At 44.8% G+C, this 22581-nt stretch overlaps 1 protein-coding gene across 14 annotated transcripts in view; it reads left to right on the top strand.

The window, feature by feature from the left end:
- CTNND2 (catenin delta 2) overlaps positions 1–22581 on the top strand; it is a 2713436-nt gene that overhangs the window by 2030735 nt on the left and 660120 nt on the right. For all 14 annotated transcript variants that reach the window (XR_011020838.1, XR_011020837.1, XM_068236432.1 and 11 more), the window contains one exon: positions 3560–3644. Coding sequence is in view for 12 of the 14 variants with exons in the window: in XM_068236432.1 (XP_068092533.1) it covers positions 3560–3644 (85 nt within the window). In the remaining 2 variants the exon portion in view is untranslated. The remainder of the gene's footprint in view (positions 1–3559; positions 3645–22581) is intronic.

Raw genomic sequence — 22581 nt, 5'->3', positions numbered from 1 at the left:
ATGGTCCACCCTGTTGGCCACTGCTGAATTTGCGTATAACAATACTGTTCACTCCGCTACAAAACAATCTCCATTCTTTGCCAATTTTGCCTTCCATCCTGCATACTTACCTGGTGTCGTGACTGAGTCTTCAGTTCCTACTGTACAGGACAGACTTACCTATTTAACGGAAAATTTTAAGAAGATACAGTCCATTTTGTTGGAATCTCAGGAGAAAGCTAAACATTGGGCAGACAAGAGTCGCAAGGAAGGTCCTAGTCTCTCCCCTGGTGATCTGGTCTGGCTGTCTACCAGTAATCTGTGACTTCGTTGCCCCTCCAGGAAATTAGGGCCCAAGTTTGTCGGCCCATTTCCCATCAAAAAGGTCGTTAATACAGTGGCTTTCATGTTGGAACTTCCCAGTTCTATGAACATACACACAGTTTTTCATATCCCTTGTCTCAAAAAGGTTGTTCCTGCCCCACCTCCCCCTCCTGTATTATTAGATGGTCATGAGCAGGCGTGTAGTTAGAAATCACAGGGCCCCATAGCAAAATTTTTGTTACTACCCCCCCCCCCAAAAAAAAATACGGCGACTGCTCATGCTTGGCCCAGTACGCATTAATCCTCAATCACGCTCCCTTTGCCAAAAGCATTCTGCACCTGCTAAGTTAAAAGTTTTTCAAACTGGCTACAGGAGCACAATTGAGGAGGCGAGCACAGCCGAGATAGTGACACCAAGTGGTGACGACAACATAGCGGTGCTGAACCTCCCATAAGGGACCTGAAAGACTACATGAAGAAGCCTGAGGTAAGTAGAGATGAGCCCCTGTATAGGTAATCAGATGTAGCCTGTTCAGTATAGGTAGCCTGAGATGAATGCCCATATAGGTAGACAGAAGTATCCACCTCAGTAAAGGTAGCCAGAGGGCCCCCAGTATAGGTAGTCAGAAGCATACACCAACATAGGTAGGCAGAAGGACCCCAGATCCCCCCCCCCCCCCCACACACACACACACCAATGTAAGTAGCCATAATTCTTGCAGGTAGGCAGAATCTAGTGTCAGGAAAATGACATAGCATAGGAGGTTAGGGATAGATGTCACAAAGGATATACCATCTGGAGTGTGGGTTAGTGTCAGGCAACAGGAAGGGGATTTAGCATTAGCGGGTAGGTAAGTCATCATGAAGGGGATTTAGCATTTAGGTTGGGCTTAAGATGCCCATTAATGGTACAAATCTGCAGCTGATTGAACATTTCAAAACCCCACAGTAAATTATTGAAAATGATTGGTCGTGCACATTAACCTATTTTGGTTCCTGGACGTAGAAACTAAGTCCAGGAACCATGCGCGCTACCGCGCGCTCCCGCGACCGATCGCGCGCGTGCACACGCACTCCCAGCCGCGGATTCGGTAGCCAAGGAATCAATGTATCGGGCTATGGTGCCTGATCACTGATTCCTCTCCCCCGCTGAAAAAGCGACAGCTTCTCTCGGAAGCTGTGCTTTTTCTGGCTGTTCCCTCCCCGATGCGTCACTCTAAGCGTGTGTTACGCTTAGAGTGACGTCATGTAAACAAACTCATGGCCGCCATATTTTGGCCAAAAAGTAATACTACAACTGTAAGTGAAAAAAATAAAAATGAACACACATTTACATTATAAATCTATTGTGTACCTCCCACCCTCCCAAAACTACCCAAATAAATTGTTTACTATAAAAAAAAAAACCATTACAATAAAAAAAAAACATGTAAATATTTACCTAAGGGTCTAAACTTTTTAAATATCAATGTAAAGATGAAATATTTCTATATTTTTTTTATTTTAAACTTGTAAATAGTGATAGATGCTAAATGGAAAAAATGCACCTTTATTTCCAAATAAAATATTGTCGCCATACATTGTGATAGGGACATAATTTTAACGGTGTAATAACCGGGACATATGGGCAAATACAATACGTGAGTTTTAATTATGGAGGCATGTATTATTTTAAAACTATAATGGCTGAAAACTGAGAAATAATGAATTTTTCCATTTTTTTCTTATTCTTCCTTTTAAAATGCATTTACAGTAAAGTGGCTCTTAGCAAAATGTACCCCCCAAAGAAAGCCTAATTGGTGGCGGAAAAAACAAGATATAGATCAGTTCATTGTGATAAGTAGTGATAAAGTTATAGGCTAATGAATGGGAGGTGAACATTTCTCACGTGAAAACGACGGAACGCGAATGGGTTAATAGCCAGATTCCTGTTAACCAATTTTATCAGATCAATGGAATTGATTCCATTGATCTGATTGAATTGGTTAGAGGCCATTAAAGGGAACCTTAACTGAACTTAAAAAAAAAAGTTTAATTTACCCGGGGCTTTTGCCACCCCCCTGCAGCCGCCCTGTGCCTGCGCCATCACTAAGCGATCCTCCAGTCCTCTGTAGCAGCTGAGTTTCATTTTCAGTGACTGGGCCAGTCCATGGTCACTGAGCCTTCCCTGACCTTCGTGTCCTCGATCACACTCCCGTCACTGGGAGCATCCTGCGCATGATTTTCTCATGCTGAGCATGCGCAGGACGCTCCAAGTGACGGGAGTGTGATCGAGGACACGAAGGTCAGGGCAGGGCAGGCTCACTGACCATGGACTGGCCCAGTCACTGAAAACGAAACTCAGCTGCTACAGGGGACCGGAGGATCGCTTAGTAACTGCGCAGGCACAGGGCGGATGCAGGGGGCTGGCAAAAGCCCCAGGTAAATTAAACTTTTTTTAAGTTCAGTCAACGTTCCCTTTAAGCCATTAATGGGCATGATTCATCATTTCCGATTACCACGGTGGAAATGGTTGATCAGCCATGGGATTGTACCGTTAATGGGCACCTTTAGATGATAAATTTGTGCTGGGGGAAGGTCTGTCTGGCATTCTAATAGGAATCAGGTTTTGAAGGGTTCAATAAACGGATGCAGCCTTCAGTCATTTTCACTTTATGCATCCGAGCAATTTTCACCTCCCATTCATTTTCCTATAACTTTATCACTACTTATCACAATGAACTGATCTATATCTTGTTTTTTCCGCCACCAATTAGGCTTTCTTTGGGTGGTACATTTCGCTAAGAGCCACTTTACTGTAAATGCATTTTAACAGGAAGAATAAAAAAAAAAAAACGGAAAAAATTCATTATTTCTCAGTTTTCAGCCATTATAGTTTTAAAATAATACATGCCTCCATAATTAAAACTCACGTATTGTATTTGCCCATATGTCCCGGTTATTACACCATTAAAATGATGTCCCTATCACAATGTATGGCGACAATATTTTATTTGGAAACAAAGGTGCATTTTTTCCGTTTTGCATCTATCACTATTTACAAGTTTAAAATAAAAAAAAAATAGAAATATTTCATCTTTACATTGATATTTAAAAAGTTTAGACCCTTAGGTAAATATTTACATTTTTTTTTTATTTTATTGTAATGTTTTTTATTTTTTTTATATATTAAACAATATAGTTCTGGACTTTTTACAAAATATTAACTGATATATCTGTAGACTAACTTTACTCTTTCTTTCCTATTCAAATACAGGCACTCACCAAAAGTAGTCAAAGCAGCCTCTCAGGTTCTTAACAGCATGTGGCAGTACAGGGACCTTAGAAGTCTTTACAAAAAGGTAATATTATACATCTGTTATGTTCTCAACTAATCATTGTATAGAAGCACAAAAAATGCATACTGTGTACACATACTTCACAATAATAAACAGTATGGTTTTCTAAATGTAATTTACAGAACAGAGTCAAAATGGGCAGGGTCATTTACAAAGGAAAGGAAACGTGTGAGGGTTAAAAACTGTTATCATGCACTTACTAAACAAAAATTGCAACATGCCATGCTATCTGGGCCATTGCTACTCTGCTGGAGACAGCTTTAGAACAAATGGTCTATAATATTGTGTGGGTATGCTGCAAAAAGCAGGAGGTGGAATCCATAAGCTGCCTAATGTGTGGATTTACAGGCCACCCCCCACCCTCCATCAGGTGAATTTGTAAAAAAAAATTACATAAATGAGTATCAAGCATTAAATTTGTAGTAGTTACAGAGGCGCCAGCAGAATAAAAATGAGTAGTCTAATAAAACCAAATAAAAAATTGGGGGACCGGGGTGGATCCGTCTTCCCAATACATATGACACAACCACCATATATGGTATCCAGAAAAATATATATTTAATCAGTACTCCACATAAAATATGCAATGCGTTTCGCAGTTCCCAAGCCCGCTTCCTCAGGCAAATACAAGAGCAGGAGTAACTCCAAAGTTGTGCAGATAGGTGCAGCACTGCTTGGGAGTGGGACTCGCGAAACGCGTTGCATAATTTTATGTGGAGTACTGATTAAATATATATTTTTCTGGATACCATATATGGTGGTTGTGTCATATATATTGGCGAGACGGATCCACCCCGGCCCCCAATTTTTTATTTGGTTTTAATAGACTACTAATTTTTATTCTGCTGGTGCCTCTGTAACTACTACAAATATCATTATCCACCTGGTGGATTTTCTTCTACGGAGAGCGACTTCTTAGCCTGAGTGGGGACAGGCTTAATATCCCCATATGCGATTGGAGTGGTTGCCTGAGGTCGGCAACCCAGACTTGTGAGTCATATCTGCTGTACAAATTGAAGATTACCTTATATCAACAATAATACACTATTGGGGGTTCTCGGTTGTTCTTTCTTTTTTTCTTTCTACATCAAGCATTAAATATCTTATATGACATAAGACAGAGAGATATTTTGCAAAGTAAAATTGGGAAAAAAATGTTTTTTTCTTTATCTGTACTCTATTGTGTTCTTCAAATGTGTTTGTCAGTTCTATAATTGTCATTTGTATTCTTTAAATGTTCTTCTATTCTTCTTCTTTATTTCTTCTTGCAATTTGCATTGGAAATAAATATGGTGATCTACAGATCTCTCTCACTTCAGGTGTCCTTTAAAGCAGGGGTCCCCAAACTTTTTCAGTCTGGGGACCGCTATCCAGACCAAACTTCTCTCCGGGGTCTTTTGGCGTGATGGAGTCAGGGTTAGCGGGGGGTGGGGGTGGGGGGGGGGGGGTGGTGTTGGGGTTAGCAGCACCCTCCCATTTGGAGTGTATAGATAGGTAGGTAGCCACCAGGAATAAGTGCCCCCTGTATAGGGTATCTAGGTATAGTTGCCCCCAGTATCCCAGTATAGTTACCCCAATATAGCTAGCATATTTGCCCCTATATAGCTAACATAGTTGCCTCTGTATAGCTAGTAAAGTTGCCCCTGTATAGCTAGTATAGTTGCCCCTGTATTGCTAGTATAGTTGCCCCTGTATAGCTAATATAGTTACCCCTGTATAGCTAGTATAGTTGCCCCTGTATTGCTAGTATAGTTGCCCCAGCTGAAAACTGCCCATGGACTGGCAGTGGGCTGCGGCCCGGTGGTTAGGGACCCCTGCTTTAAAGGACCACTATTGCAAAAAATGGTACATTATAAGAATCACATTTCTCCCAGATTAAAATGTACTATAAATTACTTTTCTCCTATGTTACTGTCACTTTCCAGGGGCAGTAAAAATCTGACAGTTCTTGACATGTTTTTGACTAGTCCATATCCTCATGGGGATTCCAAGTATTTCCTTCATTCTTTACAAAAGCACTACCTGGAAAGGAGCCTATACAAAGATGCTAATTAATCCCTCTAATGGCTTTCACACTATTTTGGCAGTTGGGCTGAGTAATTGCTGTTCAGGAAGTGTTTTTCAAAACATATATAAAAGCCTGAGAATCCCCCATAAGGATATTGATTAGTCCAACATCTGTTGGATATGTCAGATTTTTATAATCTATTATAACTGATAGCTACATAAGAAAAAATACATTTTACTCTGAAACAAGCATGTGATCAGTTTGGTCAGGTGATAGATCTGTAAGTCTTTGATTTGCTTGTCGTGATCATGTACTGAACCAGGATGTGATCCTAGCAAATCAGAGCTGATCAAACAAATCAGAAACAAAGCAGCAAAATCTGTTGGGGGATATGAGCCCTTTCACAAGGGTTCAAATCCTGTCTCAAGCCACTATGTTAACCAGTAAGGAGTCTTTGGGCAAGGTCCTCTTATGATCCTGGTTGTCATGATCGTTGCCTCAGATCTCCTGTTGGTGACAGCACTTGCCTGAATTGTATGGACATCCACTGCCCACCAGCAGAGGGCCCAGCTCCAGTCTTTGGACAGTCACTGCAGTTCTTCGGTTCACCTGCAGGTGTTGCATAGAGTTTTAAAGAAATATGCAGACCAAGTCACCTGACAGATTGGACTGTCTATTTAAGGCCTGTTTATGCTTGAGTCAAGTGCCATGTTATTGAGCACAAGCGTTACTGATATCTGGACACCTCCTGTACCTGTTCCCTGTCCTGATCTGTTTATCTTAAAGGAATTATCAGGCAAGAAATAAAAAACGAGCGTTACTCACCTGGGGCTTTCTTCAGCCCCTTGCGCCGCTGTCAATTATGGCCACGTTGTCCGCGGCACACTGCGCAGGCGCAGAACTACTGCGTCTGCGCAGTGCGCCAGGGACAACATGACCATGATTGACAGAGGCGCTTTACACAGGTGCAATAAGGACGACCTGGAGGTTGTCTTCTGCACCGTGCGGGGAGCCGGGGATGGTGGCAGATAGCGGAGCGGCCAGCGTGGGACAGTCGGCTTCAAGGGGCCGGAGAAAGCCTCAGGTGAGTAACGCTCATTTTTTATTTTTTGCCTGATGATTCCTTTTTGGTTTTGACTCTGCTTTGCCTTTTGACCTTCTTACCTACTTGCCCTCTGATTTTGTACCACGTATCCCTGTATATAGTTGTGCTTGCTGTTCACTTGTTTACAGTTAATCAGTTAGGATTGTTGTTTTGCTGGTGTTGTGGTGAGGGTCTTGCTGGGATTTGTGGTTCCGTTCATGTGTTCAGTGTTCTCATTTGTAAATAGTGCACTAACCTTAACTGCTTCTGGAAGTAAGCAGTATGAATCTACGCCCAGTAGGTGGTGCTGCAGCTCTGACTGGACGTAAATTCTACTGCTTCGGCACTTCGCGCTACCGCGGTTACCACCAATCTCGCCGCTTTTGACCCGCCGCAATTCACTCATTCTGCCATCTATAAGATGGCAGAGCTCTGTGAGCAGGTCAGGAGCCGCTTTCATTGGCTCCTGACCGTGTGATCACTGTGAACATTGGCTTACATTGATAGACAGCGTCAGGAACCAATGAAAGCGGCTCCTGACCGGCTGGCAGTGCTCTGCCATCATAGAGATGGCAGAGAGAGGAGCCTGTGGTAATGGCAGGGCCGGATTAACCCACTAAGCACCGCAAGCATCTGCTTGGGGCCCCAGTCAGAGTTTAAGGGGCCCCAGCAGCACATAATCCTGGCCTACACTATAACTGTTCCTCTTTCTACCTCCCAGCAGGCAAGAACTTAGGGCTCGTTTCCACTACAGCGAATCCGCATGCGGGCACTGCATGCGGATTCGCATAGTCAATGTAAGTGGATGGGGCTGTTTCCACTTGTTTTTCGTTTTTCGGTGCGGCAGAAATCTGCACGGCAGAGCCGTCAGATTTCGCGTGCGGGAGGAATGCGGGCGAATCGCCGCTAATGCATTTAATAGGGAAATCGCATGCGGCTTTGTCATGCGGATTTCCCCGCGATTTCGCATGGTTTGCTATGGAGCTGTACTCAGGCAGTGACATGGTTAAATTCGCCTGGCTCCTTGCCATGCGAAATCGCGGCTAAATCCGCAGGTGGAAATGCAGCCACATGCGATTTCTTCTGCGGTGGAATCCAGGCGATTCCGCACCGCAACAGTGGAAACGAGCCCTAAGACTAAGCAGCCGCTGGCCCCAGCAAAGGACACTTGATCAAGCGGGAAGCAGAGCAGCTGTGTAAATTAACCCCTCCAGCAGCACAGGCTGTATTGTAGTATGCCTGTCCCTGCTCTGTTCTCCAGTTACACGCATCTGTGCAGCACGGTGGCGTAGTGGTCAGCTCTCTCGCCTTGCAGCGCTGGGTCCCTGGTTCGAATCCCAGCCAGGGCACTATCTGCAAAGAGTTTGTATGTTCTCTCCGTGTCTGCGTGGGTTTCCTCCGGGCACTCCGGTTTCCTCCCACATTCCAAAAACCTACAGATAAGTTAATTGGCTCCCCCTAAAATTGGCCCTAGACTACAGTACTTACACTACATAATATAGACATATGGCAATGGTAGGGATTAGATTGTGAGCTCCTTTGAGGGACAGTGAGTGACAATATATATATATACAATGTACAGCGCTGCGTAATATGTCGGCGCTATATAAATACTAAATAATAATAATAATAATAATAATAATCTGTTCTATGCCCCCACCTCTCAGTCACTGATGGGAGAGGCTGCAGGTATGCATAGATACAGCCTTTGCTGCCTGAGGGGATAACCTACAGCCCGACTGCTTCCAGCTACGTAAGGTGAAGGGGACCAAAAAAAAAAAAAGTGCAGCTCCATTTCCATTCATGTGTTGTCTACCTCTACCTGTGTCCAAAGCTCACAGTACTCAATGGATAAAAATGCACCACTTTGCACACCAGATTAGGCAGCAGTGGCGTAACAATAGACCCTGCAAGGTATGCAGGGGGGAGCCCATGGAGGGAAAAGCCTGGGGAGGGGCCCCGAGCAGAGCTGTCTATAAAGGCACTCTACATTTTCTAGCAGTCCGGAAAAAAAGGTTATTTTCCCTGTCTCAAGAGGCCAAGGATTCTCTGCACAATTGTTCTAATGACTGTGTCTGTTCAGGCACAGATGAGGAATCATACAAGGTTTTGTAAACAAAGATTTGTAGACAGTACCTATTCAGAGTGCAGCAGGGGTCTTGTATTTAGCATTAGCACCTGGACTCAATCTCATCAACCCCCTCCCCAAGTGCCCTGTACTGTAGTGATGCCTGAAGCATCTGCAGAGCTGGATTTCTGATCCATCAAAGGAGGGGACAGAGTGAGTGTAATAAAAAGCTGAGGCTGGGAGCACACTCACAGCCTGTATATGTGAAAACATGCACATTTATCACAGAAGCTAATTTAATTGATAGAGAAAATGTATGCAGTGCTTCACTGCTTTCAATTTTTATCAGCATACTAGCTGATGACCCCGGGTTGCCCGGGTATGTATTTGGCTGGTGTTGGCTCTGCCCACTTTTTCTAACCCTAACACACAAATACTCAATGACCAAATTTGTCAGCTTTAGGGTCTTTGGCATCAAAAATGTATATATTCCCATAGAGATTAAACAAATCAGATTGGCTGTTTTTGGCTCCACCCCTCTCCCGCATTTGAACCCTAGTCACCTAATGACCAACTGTGGCGGATTTGTGGCATCTGCTATTAACAATGTAAAAATGACAGCAATTGAAGTATTCCCCTTGAAAATCAACAGGTGAATTCGGATTGGCTATTAAAAGCTCCACCCACTTCCCTGAATATTAATCTCAGTCACCCAGTGACCATCTGGGCAAAGTTTGAGAACCCTGCCATTAACAGTGTAAGAATGGCTACAGTTTATATTTTCCCAGTGAAATTTTGTTTTTGGCTCCGCTTACTTTTTTGTAACCTGGACACACAACCTGGTCACTCAATGACCAAGTTTGTGAGCTTTGGGGTCCTTGGCATCAATCATTTTTATTTTCCCAGTGAAATGAAACAAATCCAATTGGCTGTTTGTGGCTCCGCCCCTTTTCTGAATTTGAACCCCAGTGATTCAATGACCAACTGTACCAGGATTGAGGCTTGTGCCATTAACAGTGCAAGAATGGCAGCAATTTAAATATTCCCCTTGAAAATCAACAGGTGAATTTTGTTTGGCTTTTTTAGGCCTCACCCACTTTTCTGAATATTAATCCCAGTAGCCAACTGTGCAAAGTTTGAGAACCCTGCCATTAATGGTGAAGAAGGGCTGCAGTTTACATTTTCCCAGGGAAATCTGTTTTTAACTCCATCCAGTTTTTGTAACCTTGACACAAAGTCACTCAATGACCAAGTTTGTGAGCTTTCGGGTTCCTTGCATCAAAATTGTGTGAATGGAAACAGTTTATCCAGCAAAGAAATCTGATTGGCTGTTTGTGGCCCGCCCCCTTTTCAGAATTTAAACCTCAGTCTCCCAGTGACTGAGTGTACCAGATTTGAGGCCTCTGCCATTAAGAGTGTAAGAATGGCAGCAGTTAATATATTCCCCTTGAAAATCAATAGGTGAATTTTGATTAGGTTCCACCTACTTTTCTGAATATTAATCTCAGTCACCCAGGGACCAACTGTGTCAAGTTTGAGAACCCTGCCATTACCAGCATAAGAATGGCTGCAGTTTATATTTTCCCATGTAAATAATTAGTTGTTTATGGCTCTGCCCACCATTTCTAAACTTGACATACAGTCACGCAATGACCAAGTTTATGAGCTGTGGGGACTTTGGCATCAAAAAGTTGTATTTTTCCATTGAAATTAAACAAATCTGATTGGCTGTTTGTGGCCCGCCTCGTTTTCAGAATTTAAACCCCAGTCTCCCAGTGACTGACTGTAACAAATTTGAGGCCCCTGCCATTAAGAGTGTAAGAATTGCGGCAATGTAAATATCCCCTTGAAAATCAATAGTGGAATTTTGATTGGCTGTTGTAGGCTCCACCCACTTTCCTTATTATTATACCAAGTCATCCAGTGACCAACTGTGTCAAGTTTGAGAACCCTGCCAATAACAGAATGGCTGAAATCAATCTAACAAATCTGATTGGCTGTTTGTGGCTCTACCTCCTTTAGTGAATTTGGACCCCAGTCACCCGATGACTGGCTGTATCAAGTTTGAGGCCTCTGCCATTAACAGTGTAAGAATGGTAGCAATGTAAATATTCCCCTTGAAAATCAATAGGTTGATTTGGATTGGCTATTGAAGGCTCCACCCACATTTCTGAATATTAATCCCAGTCACCAAGTGGCCAACTGTGTCAAGTTTGGGAACCCTGCCATTAACAGTGTAAGAATGGTTGCAGTTTATATTTTACCATGTAAAAAATGTAGTTGTTGGCACCGCCTACTTTTTCTAAACTTGACATACAGTCACTCAATTACCAAGTTTATGAGCTTTGGGGTCCTTGGGATCAATAATTTGTATATTCCCACTGAAATTAAATAAATCTGATTGGCTGTTTGTGGCTCCGCTCCCTCTCTGAATTTGAAACCCCGTCACCCAGTGACCAACTGTACCATGTTTGAGGCATCTGCTATTAACAGTGTTAGAATGGCAGCAATTTAACTATTACCCTTGAAAATCAACAGGTGAATTTTGATTGGCTGTTGTAGGCTCCACCCATTTTCCTGAATATTAATCCCAGTCACCCAGTGACCAACTGTGCAAAGTTTGAGAACCCTGCCATTAACAGTGTAAGAATGGCTGCAGCTTATATTTTTCTAGTGAAATTTGTTTTTGGCTCCACCCACTTTTTAAAACCTCAACACACAGTCACTCAATGACCAAGTTTGTGAGCTTTCAGGTTCCTGGCATCAACGATGTGCGAATGGAAGCAGTTTATGCAGCAAGGAAATCTGATTGGCTGTTTGAGGCCCTGCCCCTTAAGTGAATTTGGACCCCAGTCACCCAATGACCGACTGTAGTAAGTTTGAAGCCTCTGCCATTAACAGTGTAAGAATGGCAGTAGTTTAAATGTTCCACTTGAAAATCAATAGGTGAATTTTGATTGGCTGTTGTAGGCTCCACCCACTTTCCTGAATCTTAATCTCATTCACCCAGTGACCAATTGTGCCAGGTTTGAAAACCCTGTGATTAACAGTGTAAGAATGGCTGCAGTTTACATTTTCCCATTTCAAATGAATGGCTGTTTTATGCTCCACCCACTTTTCCTGGATTTGTAACCTCTGTCACCAAGTGACCAACTGTGCCAAGTGTGGGGACTGTGGCATGATTACAGTGAGAATAGTAGCCTTTTACATTTTTTCCATTGACATGATAGGGTGAAATCTGATTTGCTGCTTGTAGCTCCGCCCAGGTATGGAGGGGGGGCGCGAGACCCCCAGAACATATCATCCCAGGTAGTAAGGGATCTGTATACCAAGTTTCATTCAAATCGGTCAAGCCGTTTTCGAGTTATAGAGGCACATACATACACATCTGTGCACTAGCCAGTTGATTAACATCGGTTATCAGTGGAGGAGTGTGTCTGAGGATGTAACTAAGAAACAGGTATTCAAAACTTTTAGATTTTTGTTCCCCTGCCTATGGTATATTTTAAGCTGTATTTGTGGCCATACAGGTGCCCCACAATGTAATTTAAAGATCTGGCACATCGAACTTAAAAAGTTAGCTTACCTCCTCTGCCAGAAGCCATTCCATTATTCCCAATGCTGTCCCCTATAGCTATAGGAACTGTGCGCTTCGCTTTTGTGTACCAGAACAATGCCTTTGTACAGCGCTCATTTCTGCCAGTGCTACTTGCAGGATCAAGCTCTATCCTGACTGGAAACACCAAAAGAGCCTATGCATGCATGTTTAGTGTATGACCCGAATAGCCCCACTGCAGTCCATCATGAATGCGGCAGCCAGAATTATCCACTCCTCCCATTGCTCCACCAGGGTGGCTCCCCTCCGTGAATCCCTCCACTGGCTTCCTATCCAGTCCAGAATTGGATTCAAGATATTGTGTCTGACCTACAAATCCATCCACAAAACCTGTCCAACCTACATTTCTGAAAAAAAAAAAAATTTGATTCTCTGTCTACTTTCGATGATCTACATTCTAAGCTCATAAACAACATTAACAAGCTAGAGAAAATCATAATGGAAACTAAACGTTTCAAATTTTTGAGGGACACCAATGATTATAACTCTCTATAGAGGAAAGGAAGATCCTGTCTAGAGGTCTGTCCTTTGCCCCTTCCCACCATTTCAATATATTCCGAACTATTCTAGACCTTAACAAGTTTGTCAGGAATTTGGTAGTCAAAAAACATTTTCTCACAGAGGACTCTGAAGTGTTGGATTCTGCTGTGCCACAGTCCCTGTCTTTAAGTGCAATTGAGGATGTCCCCTCCTTTCAAGACATTAGGACTTTGGTGGCGCTGCAGGACCTTGACACAAGTGGTGTCTCAGGGGTGGGTGTAGAACAGGTAGTTCCAGTTAATGTTTCTAACCCTTCATTCTATCCAGTCAATGCCAGATCCCCAGAATTAGACACTTTTCAGGACCTCATAGAGAAGGAACTGACCAACCTTCCTAGATGTTCCAGGGCCCCGTCCGACCTCACTTCCTCCGAGCGTCAGGCTCTTCTATCTCTTCAAAGCAATAGTGACATAGTCATACGCTCGGCGGATAAAGGGGGTCCGGTCGTAGTTCTCGATGCCATTGACTACCAACAGGAGGCTCTTAGACAGCTGGGCAATGCGGATGTGTATCGGCCCTTGCTCCAGGATCCTACCCAGGCCTTCCTAGTGGATCTTCGGGGGCTGCTGGACCGCGGGCAGGACATGGGTGTTTTAACCAAACGGGTGGCTGAGTATCTTTGCCCTCTCCATCCGGTTGTGCCCGTGTTCCACCACCTCCCGAAGATCCACAAACCAGGCGCTCCCCCCCGGGGCCGTCCTATTGTTGCGGGCATTGGCTCCGTGGGCGAGCGCCTGGGTGAGTGGGTCGATGCACATCTGCAGCCCCTTGTCCTCAGGTTACCTGGGTACCTGCAGGACACTCGTCATGTTCTCTCTAGTTTTAAGGATTTCGAGTGGGACGGCGGATACACATGGGCGACCATGGATGTCGCCTCTTTGTACTCATCGATTCCACACAATCGTGCCCTCCAGGCTTTGGAATTTCATTTCATCAAATATTCTACGTTTGATGTGTCTTTGCGGGTCTTTCTCCTGGAGGCCGTGGAGTACCTCCTCACACACAACTATTTTATGTTCGATTCTAGGTTTTTTCTCCAGAGATGCGGAGCTTCTATGGGGGCTAAATTTTCCCCCTCCCTCGCCAACCTCTACATGGGGTGGTGGGAGGAGCTCCGCATCTTTGGGGATTCTAACCCTTATGCCTCCCATATCATATGGTATGGGAGATTTATTGATGATCTGTTGTTGGTGTGGGGGGGTCCTCCTGGCCTCCTGGGGGAATTCCTGGCATATGCTAACCAAAACGATTTGAATCTGGTTTTTACAATGAACTCTGATAACATTAAAATTGATTACCTCGATTTAACTCTGACAGGAGATCCTACATCTTGTTTGGTTTCCACACGTACATTTCGTAAGACCACAGCAGGCAATTCGATTCTGCTTGCTAACTCATGTCATCCTAAACACACTATAAATGCTATTCCCACAGGAGAGTTTATTAGAGCAGCCCGCAACTGCTCCAACCCATGTGATTTACAATCTGAATTCAATCAGGTGAAAGATAGACTTAGACGGAGGGGGTACACAAACAGACAACTCGAGTTGGGACGGATCAAAGGGACTAGGAGAGCACGATCAGATTTATTGGGGACTGTGAAAGGGGAGCGAGGCAGTACTGACAGAGTCACTTTTGTTACAGAATATAGTTTGGAATTTACAAAAATTACTAATATTGTGAGAAAATATCTCCCAGTTCTACACTCAGACCCCAAACTTAAAAAAGTTCTCGATGGTGGTTGCCGTTTTTCCGCCAGAAAAGCCAGGACCCTGGGTTCCATCCTCTCCCCCAGTCTTTTCAGGTCCCCTTCTTCATTACATACCCCTACATGGCTGACTACGGTAGGCTCATACCCTTGTGGTTATCGAACCTGTAAATACTGTCATTGTCACAAGCGGGGGACCACAGTACCCTCCTATACATTTAATACTAGCTTTCCCATCAAACAATATGTCAACTGTGACACGAAATACACCATCTACGTTATTTCTTGTTTAGAGTGCAAGCTTCAGTATGTGGGATGCACTACTCGCAATTTAAGAGCACGAATAGCCGAGCACTACTGCGGCACACATTGGAACACGTTTTAGAAGTCAGCAGTCTCCAAACACTTTGAAACTGTACATAAAAGCAATCTAAGATCGTTCAGCTTTCAGGGAGTTGAACGAGTCACCTGTCCCATTAGAGGAGGTGATCTACAAAGATTCTTGTTGAAACGAGAGGCATATTGGATCATGAGGTTAGGCACTCGTACACCTGCGGGTTTGAATAAGCGTTGAGATTTGAATTTAGTATATGATTACTGATGAGTACAGTACCCCTCTGTCCTTGTATCTGCCCTCTCTTCTTGTGGTATTTTCTTGTAGTAACATCGCAGCTCCATTGTAATAATATTGTAGTCCAGTGGTTATCTTTCTTCTGTTTTACATTACTCTTACCTTTTTATACCTTTTTGTAATATTTTATACATTGCAAGTTTGCTTTTACTATTTGTCTGTAATGTTTCCCTTCAAGGACCTGGCTGCTGGCTTGTGAGGGGTGGAGTCATCCCTCTCAGCCATTTATAAGCTGCCTCCTTGACAGGTTCACTTTGACTATGACTAAGGGCAGATTGTAAGCCCGATACGCGTCAGTCGATCCTGTGATTTTATTGCACATTTTCTGTCATGTGGATTTTTCTAATAAAGAACGGACATTTTTTCACTAAGCCAATCCTGGTTTGCGGATCCTTTCTTCACTGTATTTGCTAAAGGACTGGCTCTCTAGATCCTGCACCGATTGGTATGTGTTGTCATGGGGGTTGAGCGTTTATGAACTTGTTCTCTACATTTCTGATCTTACTCAGAGATGCACACCAAGCCGCTCACTCCGCTCCTCCAATGAACTTCGCCTGACCGTCCCCCGCATCACCCAGTCCCATGCACGCCTCCAAGACGTCTCAAGAGCCGCTCCAACACTATGGAACTCCCTACCTCCACCCATTAGGGCAGCCCCCTCCTTCAACATCTTCAAGAAGGCCCTCAAAACTCACCTTTTCACTCTGGCCTACCACACCTCACAATTGCTCTAAACCCACAGCTGAACTCTGGTCCCCTACCTCTTATTTCTCTACCTCTCCCTCTAGATTGTAAGCCTTTGGGCAGGGTCTTCCTCCTTTTGTGTCCTACCTGATCATGCACCTCCATTACTGTGAACCCATGCTATGCATTTGAGTAAACCTAACTTGCCTAATCTCCATGCTCCCATCCAGTGACTAACATACTGTGCTGTGTGATCTGGTTTTCTTGTATTCCTGTATTGTCATATTGCTGTATGTCACCCCTAAATATTGTCTGTAACCTAAATTAATGTCCAGCGCTGCGTAATATGTTGGCGCTTTATAAATACAATTATTAATAATAATAATAATAATAATAATAATAAAGCTGTATACACACTGTCTCCTGTAGATATGGTGATTCCTGGGCAACTGTTTCATGAATTAGCTCTTACAGATGTGTTCTTCAGCTGCAACCAACCACAGCGTCCTGTACCATTTTGAATGGCTACATTTATTCCTGAAGCAAGATAAACTTTAATCACCCTTGCCAAGGGCTTTTTCTCAACCCCTTTCTTAATAATATGTAACCTTATGAGAAACCTGAACTAAAAATGTACTTTAAAATTAGATAATGGTACTCTCAGCGGTTTACATAAGGACTTACAACACTCAGTGGGCTGCCATAGTAATAGTCTAATGTCCTATCCCATCCAAAGTTTTGCAGGGGGCCCAGTGATTTCTTGCCATGCCCCTGAGCACCAGGGTACCCATACTGTGGACACCTATACCAGGCTACCTATACTGGGGGGCACCTATAACTGGCTACCTATATTGGGGACACCTATACCTGGCTATCTAATAATACGTTGTTGTTTTCTTTTCAAATCATTTTTACTAAGAGGAATATAAACAACATATTATAATAGCAAATACAGTCAACTCAAGTATCTCAGTATCAGGTTTTTGTTCATCGCATGCATATAAACACAAATATCCAAGTGCACACTTGAGATAAGCAGATATGTCAATACCTCTTATCAACAACAAATAATAAAGGAAACAAAAAGGAAACATCAAATATAAAGACTATACTGTATCATATTAAGCACAAAACCACTTTAGGAGGGTTCACATTGTACATAGTTAAAGGATACCGGAACTGACATGTTACATGATGAGATAGACATGTGTATGTACAGTGCCTAACACACAAATAACTATGCTGTGTTCCCTTTTTTCTTTCTCTGCCTGAAAGAGTTAAATATCAGGTATGTAAGTGGCTGACTCAGTCCTGACTCAGACAGGAAGTGACTACAGTGTGACCCTTACTGATAAGAAATTCCAACTATAAAACACTTTCCTAGCTGAAAATGGTTTCTGAGAGCAAGAAAGAGGTAAAAAGGGGAATTTCTTATCAGTGAGGGTCACACTGTAGTCACTTCCTGTCTGAGTCAGGACTGAGTCAGCCACTTACATACCTGATATTTAACTCTTTCAGGCAGAGAAAGAAAAAAAAGGAACACAGCATAGTTATTTGTGTGCTAGGCACTGTACATACACATCTCTATCTCATCATGTCACATGTCAATTCGGGTATCCTTTAAGTGTTATAAGTAGATACTGGGAGTATGGGAGAGAGGGTAGGGAAAGGGAGGTGGTAATGAGTAAGTGATATATGTATTAATATACATATAGAAGCAAGGTCTTTGAAGATCTCATATCGTATGGTGAAAAATAGTAGTAAGATATTTAGCCTATTCTGTTGAGAGTTGAAAGAAAGCCTCAAATGAATCCTATTGTGAATTGTCTTATGTAGTTCTAGTGAATTATTTTGTCTAGTGGTTCTTCTTTCCAATTTAACCAAGGTTCCCAAACTTTGATGTGTTTTTCTTCTTTTAATTGAATCCTGGCATACATGTATTGTGAAAGGCGAGAGCATGTTTTACTGACAGCCGACCAATAGGGCAGTGCCCGAGGGAAGTGGGCGGCCTTACCTAAATATTTTGCATAAATAGCTATGACACTCTGGCCTATGCTAGCCCCTGATGAGGCACAACGTCGTGACTAGGGATGCACGAATGTACCCAAATTCGATTCGAGTACATTCGAATCCAGGTCAAATTTGGATTAGGCCGTGATCACGACCAGTAGAATTCAATTCGAATTCGAGACGTGATCGGTAATTGAATTCGGGTATTACTCCGAATTCGTGATCACGAATTCGAATGGCCTTAAAGCTATTTTTTTTTAAAGGGAAATCACAATTAAATAGGTGTAATTAAAAAAAATAAAAATAATGGAAAACTTTTTTCTGCATTTCTAGTTTATTCTTCTTCACCGTCTTCATCTTCTTTTTCTTCTCTACATCTTTTTCTTCACCATCTTCTTTTTCTGTTTTACCATCTTCTTTCTCATCACCATCATCTTCATCATCTTCTTCTTCACTGGCACCTGGTTCTTCTTCTTCCTCACCTGGTTCTTCTTCTGCTGGGTCATCCTCACTTGGTTTTTCATCTTCTTCTTCACCTGGTTCATCTTCGTCTTCTTCTTCTTCGTCATCTGGTTCTTCTTCTTCTTCATCGTCATCTGGTTCTTCTTCACCTGGTTCTTCTTCTTCACCTGGTTCTTCTTCTTCACCTGGTTCTTCTTCTTCTTCAGCTGGTTCTTCTTCTTCTTCAGCTGGTTCTTCTTCTTCTTCTTCATATGGTTCTTCTTCTTTTTCTTCACCTGGTTCTTCTTCTTCTTTTTCTTCACCTGGTTATTCTATTTCTTCTTTTTTACCTGGTTATTCTTCTTCTTCTTCACCACCAGCAGGCAATGTAGTAGGCCGTGGCACTTAGCGTTGGTACCACAGCTGTAATAATAAACACCATACAGCAGGAGGTTCCGGACAGCAGTCGTGAAGCCCACATTGTGTCCAGTACACAACTGGGACAGCACAGTTTTCAACCCAGACACCTCAAATTTTTTTTTTATACAACAAAATGTAGCTATTGTAGTGGCGTAATAGCTAGTGGCGCATGGCAGCAGCACATAACTCTGTGGACCCTGGCAGTGGGAACACAGACAGCAGGAGGTTAAATACAGGAGGAGGAGAAGGAGTGACGTGTGGCAGTAGGCAATGTAGTGGGCCGTGGCACTTAGCATTGGTACCACGGCTGTAATCATAAACACCAACAGCAGGAGGTTCCGGGCAGCAGTCATGAAGCCCACATTGTGTCCAATACACAACTGGGACAGCACAGTTTTCAACCCAGACATCTCAGATTTTTTTTTATACAACAAAATGTAGCTATTGTAGTGGCGTAATAGCTAGTGGCGCATGGCAGCAGCGCATAACTCTGTACTCTCTGGGAACACAGACAGCAGGAGGTTAAATACAGCAGCAGCAGGAGGAGGAGGAGTGACGTGTGGCAGCAGGCAATGTAGTAGGCCATGGCACTTAGCGTTGGTACCACGGCTGTAATAATAAACACCAACAGCAGGAGATTCCGGACAGCAGTTGTGAAGCCCACATTGTGTCCAATACACAACTGGGACAGCACAGTTTTCAACCCAGACACCTCAGATTTTTTTTATACAAGAACAGAAATAGTAGCTATTTTGAGCGTGTGTTAGATAGGTAGTGGCATAACGGAGTGGACCCTAGTGGTGGTGGTGGGAACACAGACAGGAGGTTTAATGCAGCAGCAGAAGGACATACATGGCAGCAGGCAGCATAGGCCATGGCACTTAGCGGTGGTACCACAGCACCTAAAGAAAAACCAGGCCAAGTTTGCAGGGGACTGAAAGTTGATGTTGTTAAAAAATTATTCCCAGGCACCTCATGTCCTCCTGTCGCCGACAACAGGTGCCTGGAACGTGCCTTCAATCCAGGCCTGGTTGATCTTCAGGAATGTGAGTCTGTCCATGGACTCTTTGGACAGATGAGAGCGCTTCTCCGTGACCACGCCACCGGCTGCACTGAAGCACCTCTCTGACAGCACGCTGGAAGGGGGGGCAAGACAGGACTTCGAGGGCATACAGCGCCAGCTCACTCCACATCTGCAAGCGCTCGACCCAGTACTCCAAGGGGTCCACAAGCTCTTCGCCGGACCCCATGTAGTCATCCACCATCCGGGTCAGGTGCTGCCTGTGACTTTGAGAGGAGGATGCTGCTGCACGCACCTCCTCTCTCGGGTGCTCTAGAGTGCCTTTGTCAAGGACAGCAGGTCTCCTGGGCGCCTGATGCTGCTGCTGCTGCTGCTGCTGCTGCTGCTGGCTGCAGGCACCGGCTGCTGTGCTGGCTGGACAGGGACAGAGGGGGTGGAAGGCTTCCTCCAATCGCAGAACAAGGATCTCCTGCAACTCCCATGTTCGCTGCTCACGGTCTCCAGCAGGCAGGAACTGAGCCACCCTCCCCCTCAGCTGTGGGTCCAGGATCATGCTGATGCAGGTGTCCTCCCTCGCTTGCATCTGCTTAACCCTAGGGTCTGTGCGCAGGCACCACAGCATGTGCCTTGCCATGGTGAACTGGGCGGTCTGTCCAGCAGAGACATCAGGGTCAGTGGCCTCAAGTTCGCTGTCCTCCTCCTCCTCTGGCCCCTGAGCCTCTTCCTCCTCAACATCCAGCACCTCCAACTCCTCCTCCTCCAACAACTCAAATTCCTGCCCAGAAGTGGACTGCACAGGCGGCTGCTGTTCCAGCTGCTTCAGGGCCTCCTCTCCCACATCCATCAATTGCTAAAAACATTGCTACAAAAAAAGTCTGTGGCATAAAAACTTGCATAAGGTTTCCATGCAGTTTTGTAAACAGGTGTTTGTAGTTAGTTGATGCGACTGCTCAAGGCAGCCAGACAGTGGGTACCCAGACTATGGATGCCCATGTGAGGTGTGGGAGCGGAGACCCAATCACACCGTTATAAAGTGCACTGTGTAATAAATATTAAAGTGCAAAGTATAGTAGATAAATACTGTGGCATAATATATTAATCATAATGACAAATGGCCTGAAAAAGTAGTTAATAAGTGAATAAGAACAAGGGGATGCTTAGTAGCTGACCAGGGGCCAGACGTTATCTCACCAAGTGACACATACTAATAAAAGGACATTTTTATGTGTAGTAATATGTAATAAAAGCTTTAAAGATTATGAAGCCAATAATAATAAAAACCAGTCCAACTAAAAAAGATGACGAGGTGTAAGGGAATGGCAGTCTTAATGAAAGGCAAACGGCAGAGTATAAAAAATGGAGTGTAGCTTACCAATAGCTCTCAGGTAGCACGTATAGCTCCTCTGTATAGTGTTGGGCGAACAGTGTTCGCCACTGTTCGGGTTCTGCAGAACATCACCCTGTTCGGGTGATGTTCGAGTTCGGCCGAACACCTAGTGGTGTTCGGCCAAACTGTTCGGGGTTCGCCCGAACTGTTGAATGCATGGCCGAACATGGCCGAACAGGGCCCCTGTTCGGCCGAACAGGGCCCTGTTCGGCCGAATACTGCCCCCCTATGGGGTCGCAGGCATAAGGGGGGAGCATGCCCCGGTCGCGGGGGGGGTCGGAAATTCCCCCCACCCCCTCCGCTAGCGCTCCCCCCTCTGCCCGCTTCCCCATAAAAAAAGTTATAGTACCTGGTGCCTGGTGGCTGGCAGTGGAGTGAGGAGGAGGAGGAGGAGTCCGAGTAGCAGAGTGGCGTTGAGGCCGGGCAGCGGGCGGTTCGGGCGGTTCAGCGCTAGTACCTTGTGGTACTTCCGCCCTTTCTCTGACCTCACGTCCTCTGCGTGATGACGCATACGAGGGTACGCGTGATGCGTACCCTCGTATGCAGAGGACGTGAGGTCAGAGAAAGGGCGGAAGTACCACAAGGGTACTAGCGCTGAACCGCCCGCTGCCCGGCCTCAACGCCACTCTGCTACTCGGACTCCTCCTCCTCCTCCTCACTCCACTGCCAGCCACCAGGCACCAGGTACTATAACTTTTTTTATGGGGAAGCGGGCAGAGGGGGGAGCGCTAGCGGAGGGGGTGGGGGGAATTTCTGACCCCCCCCGCGACCGGGGCATGCTCCCCCCTTATGCCTGCGACCCCATAGGGCCCCCATGTTCGGGGGTCCCATTGACTTCCATTGAGTTCGGCGTTCGGGCCGAACATGCCGAACATCTGGCCCATGTTCGGCCTGTTCGGCCCGAACCCGAACATCCAGGTGTTCGCCCAACACTACCTCTGTACAGTGTTCAGGACGCTAGGTGCTATTAATGCAGTTGTGGACAGGTCTCACCCAATCGGGGGCAGCCACTGGAGTAAAGTGGGTGGGGCCAGTCAGTATGGAGGGAAAGAGTAACAGCCAACCAGCTGCTGACATGTGTATATTCGACAGTGCGTGCGCCATGCAAACCACACTACGGATGGCATGCATATTATTAAGCTGTGGCTGGACGGTGTAATGGTTAAGGGCTCTGCCTCCGACACAGGCGACCCGGGTTCGAATCCTGGCTCTGCCCGCTCAGCACGCCAGCACCCATTCAGCAGGAGACCCCAGGCAAGTCTTCTAAACACTGTCACTCTGGCTCTCCGAGTCCTCCAGGAGAAAAGCGCAACACAAATGTT

This window comes from Hyperolius riggenbachi, chromosome 5 (assembly GCF_040937935.1).
Source record: "Hyperolius riggenbachi isolate aHypRig1 chromosome 5, aHypRig1.pri, whole genome shotgun sequence".
NCBI classification, from domain to species: Eukaryota; Metazoa; Chordata; class Amphibia; order Anura; family Hyperoliidae; genus Hyperolius; species Hyperolius riggenbachi.
The sequence above is the reverse complement of the archived record's forward strand: the minus strand, read 5'-3'. Positions and strand labels throughout refer to the sequence as shown.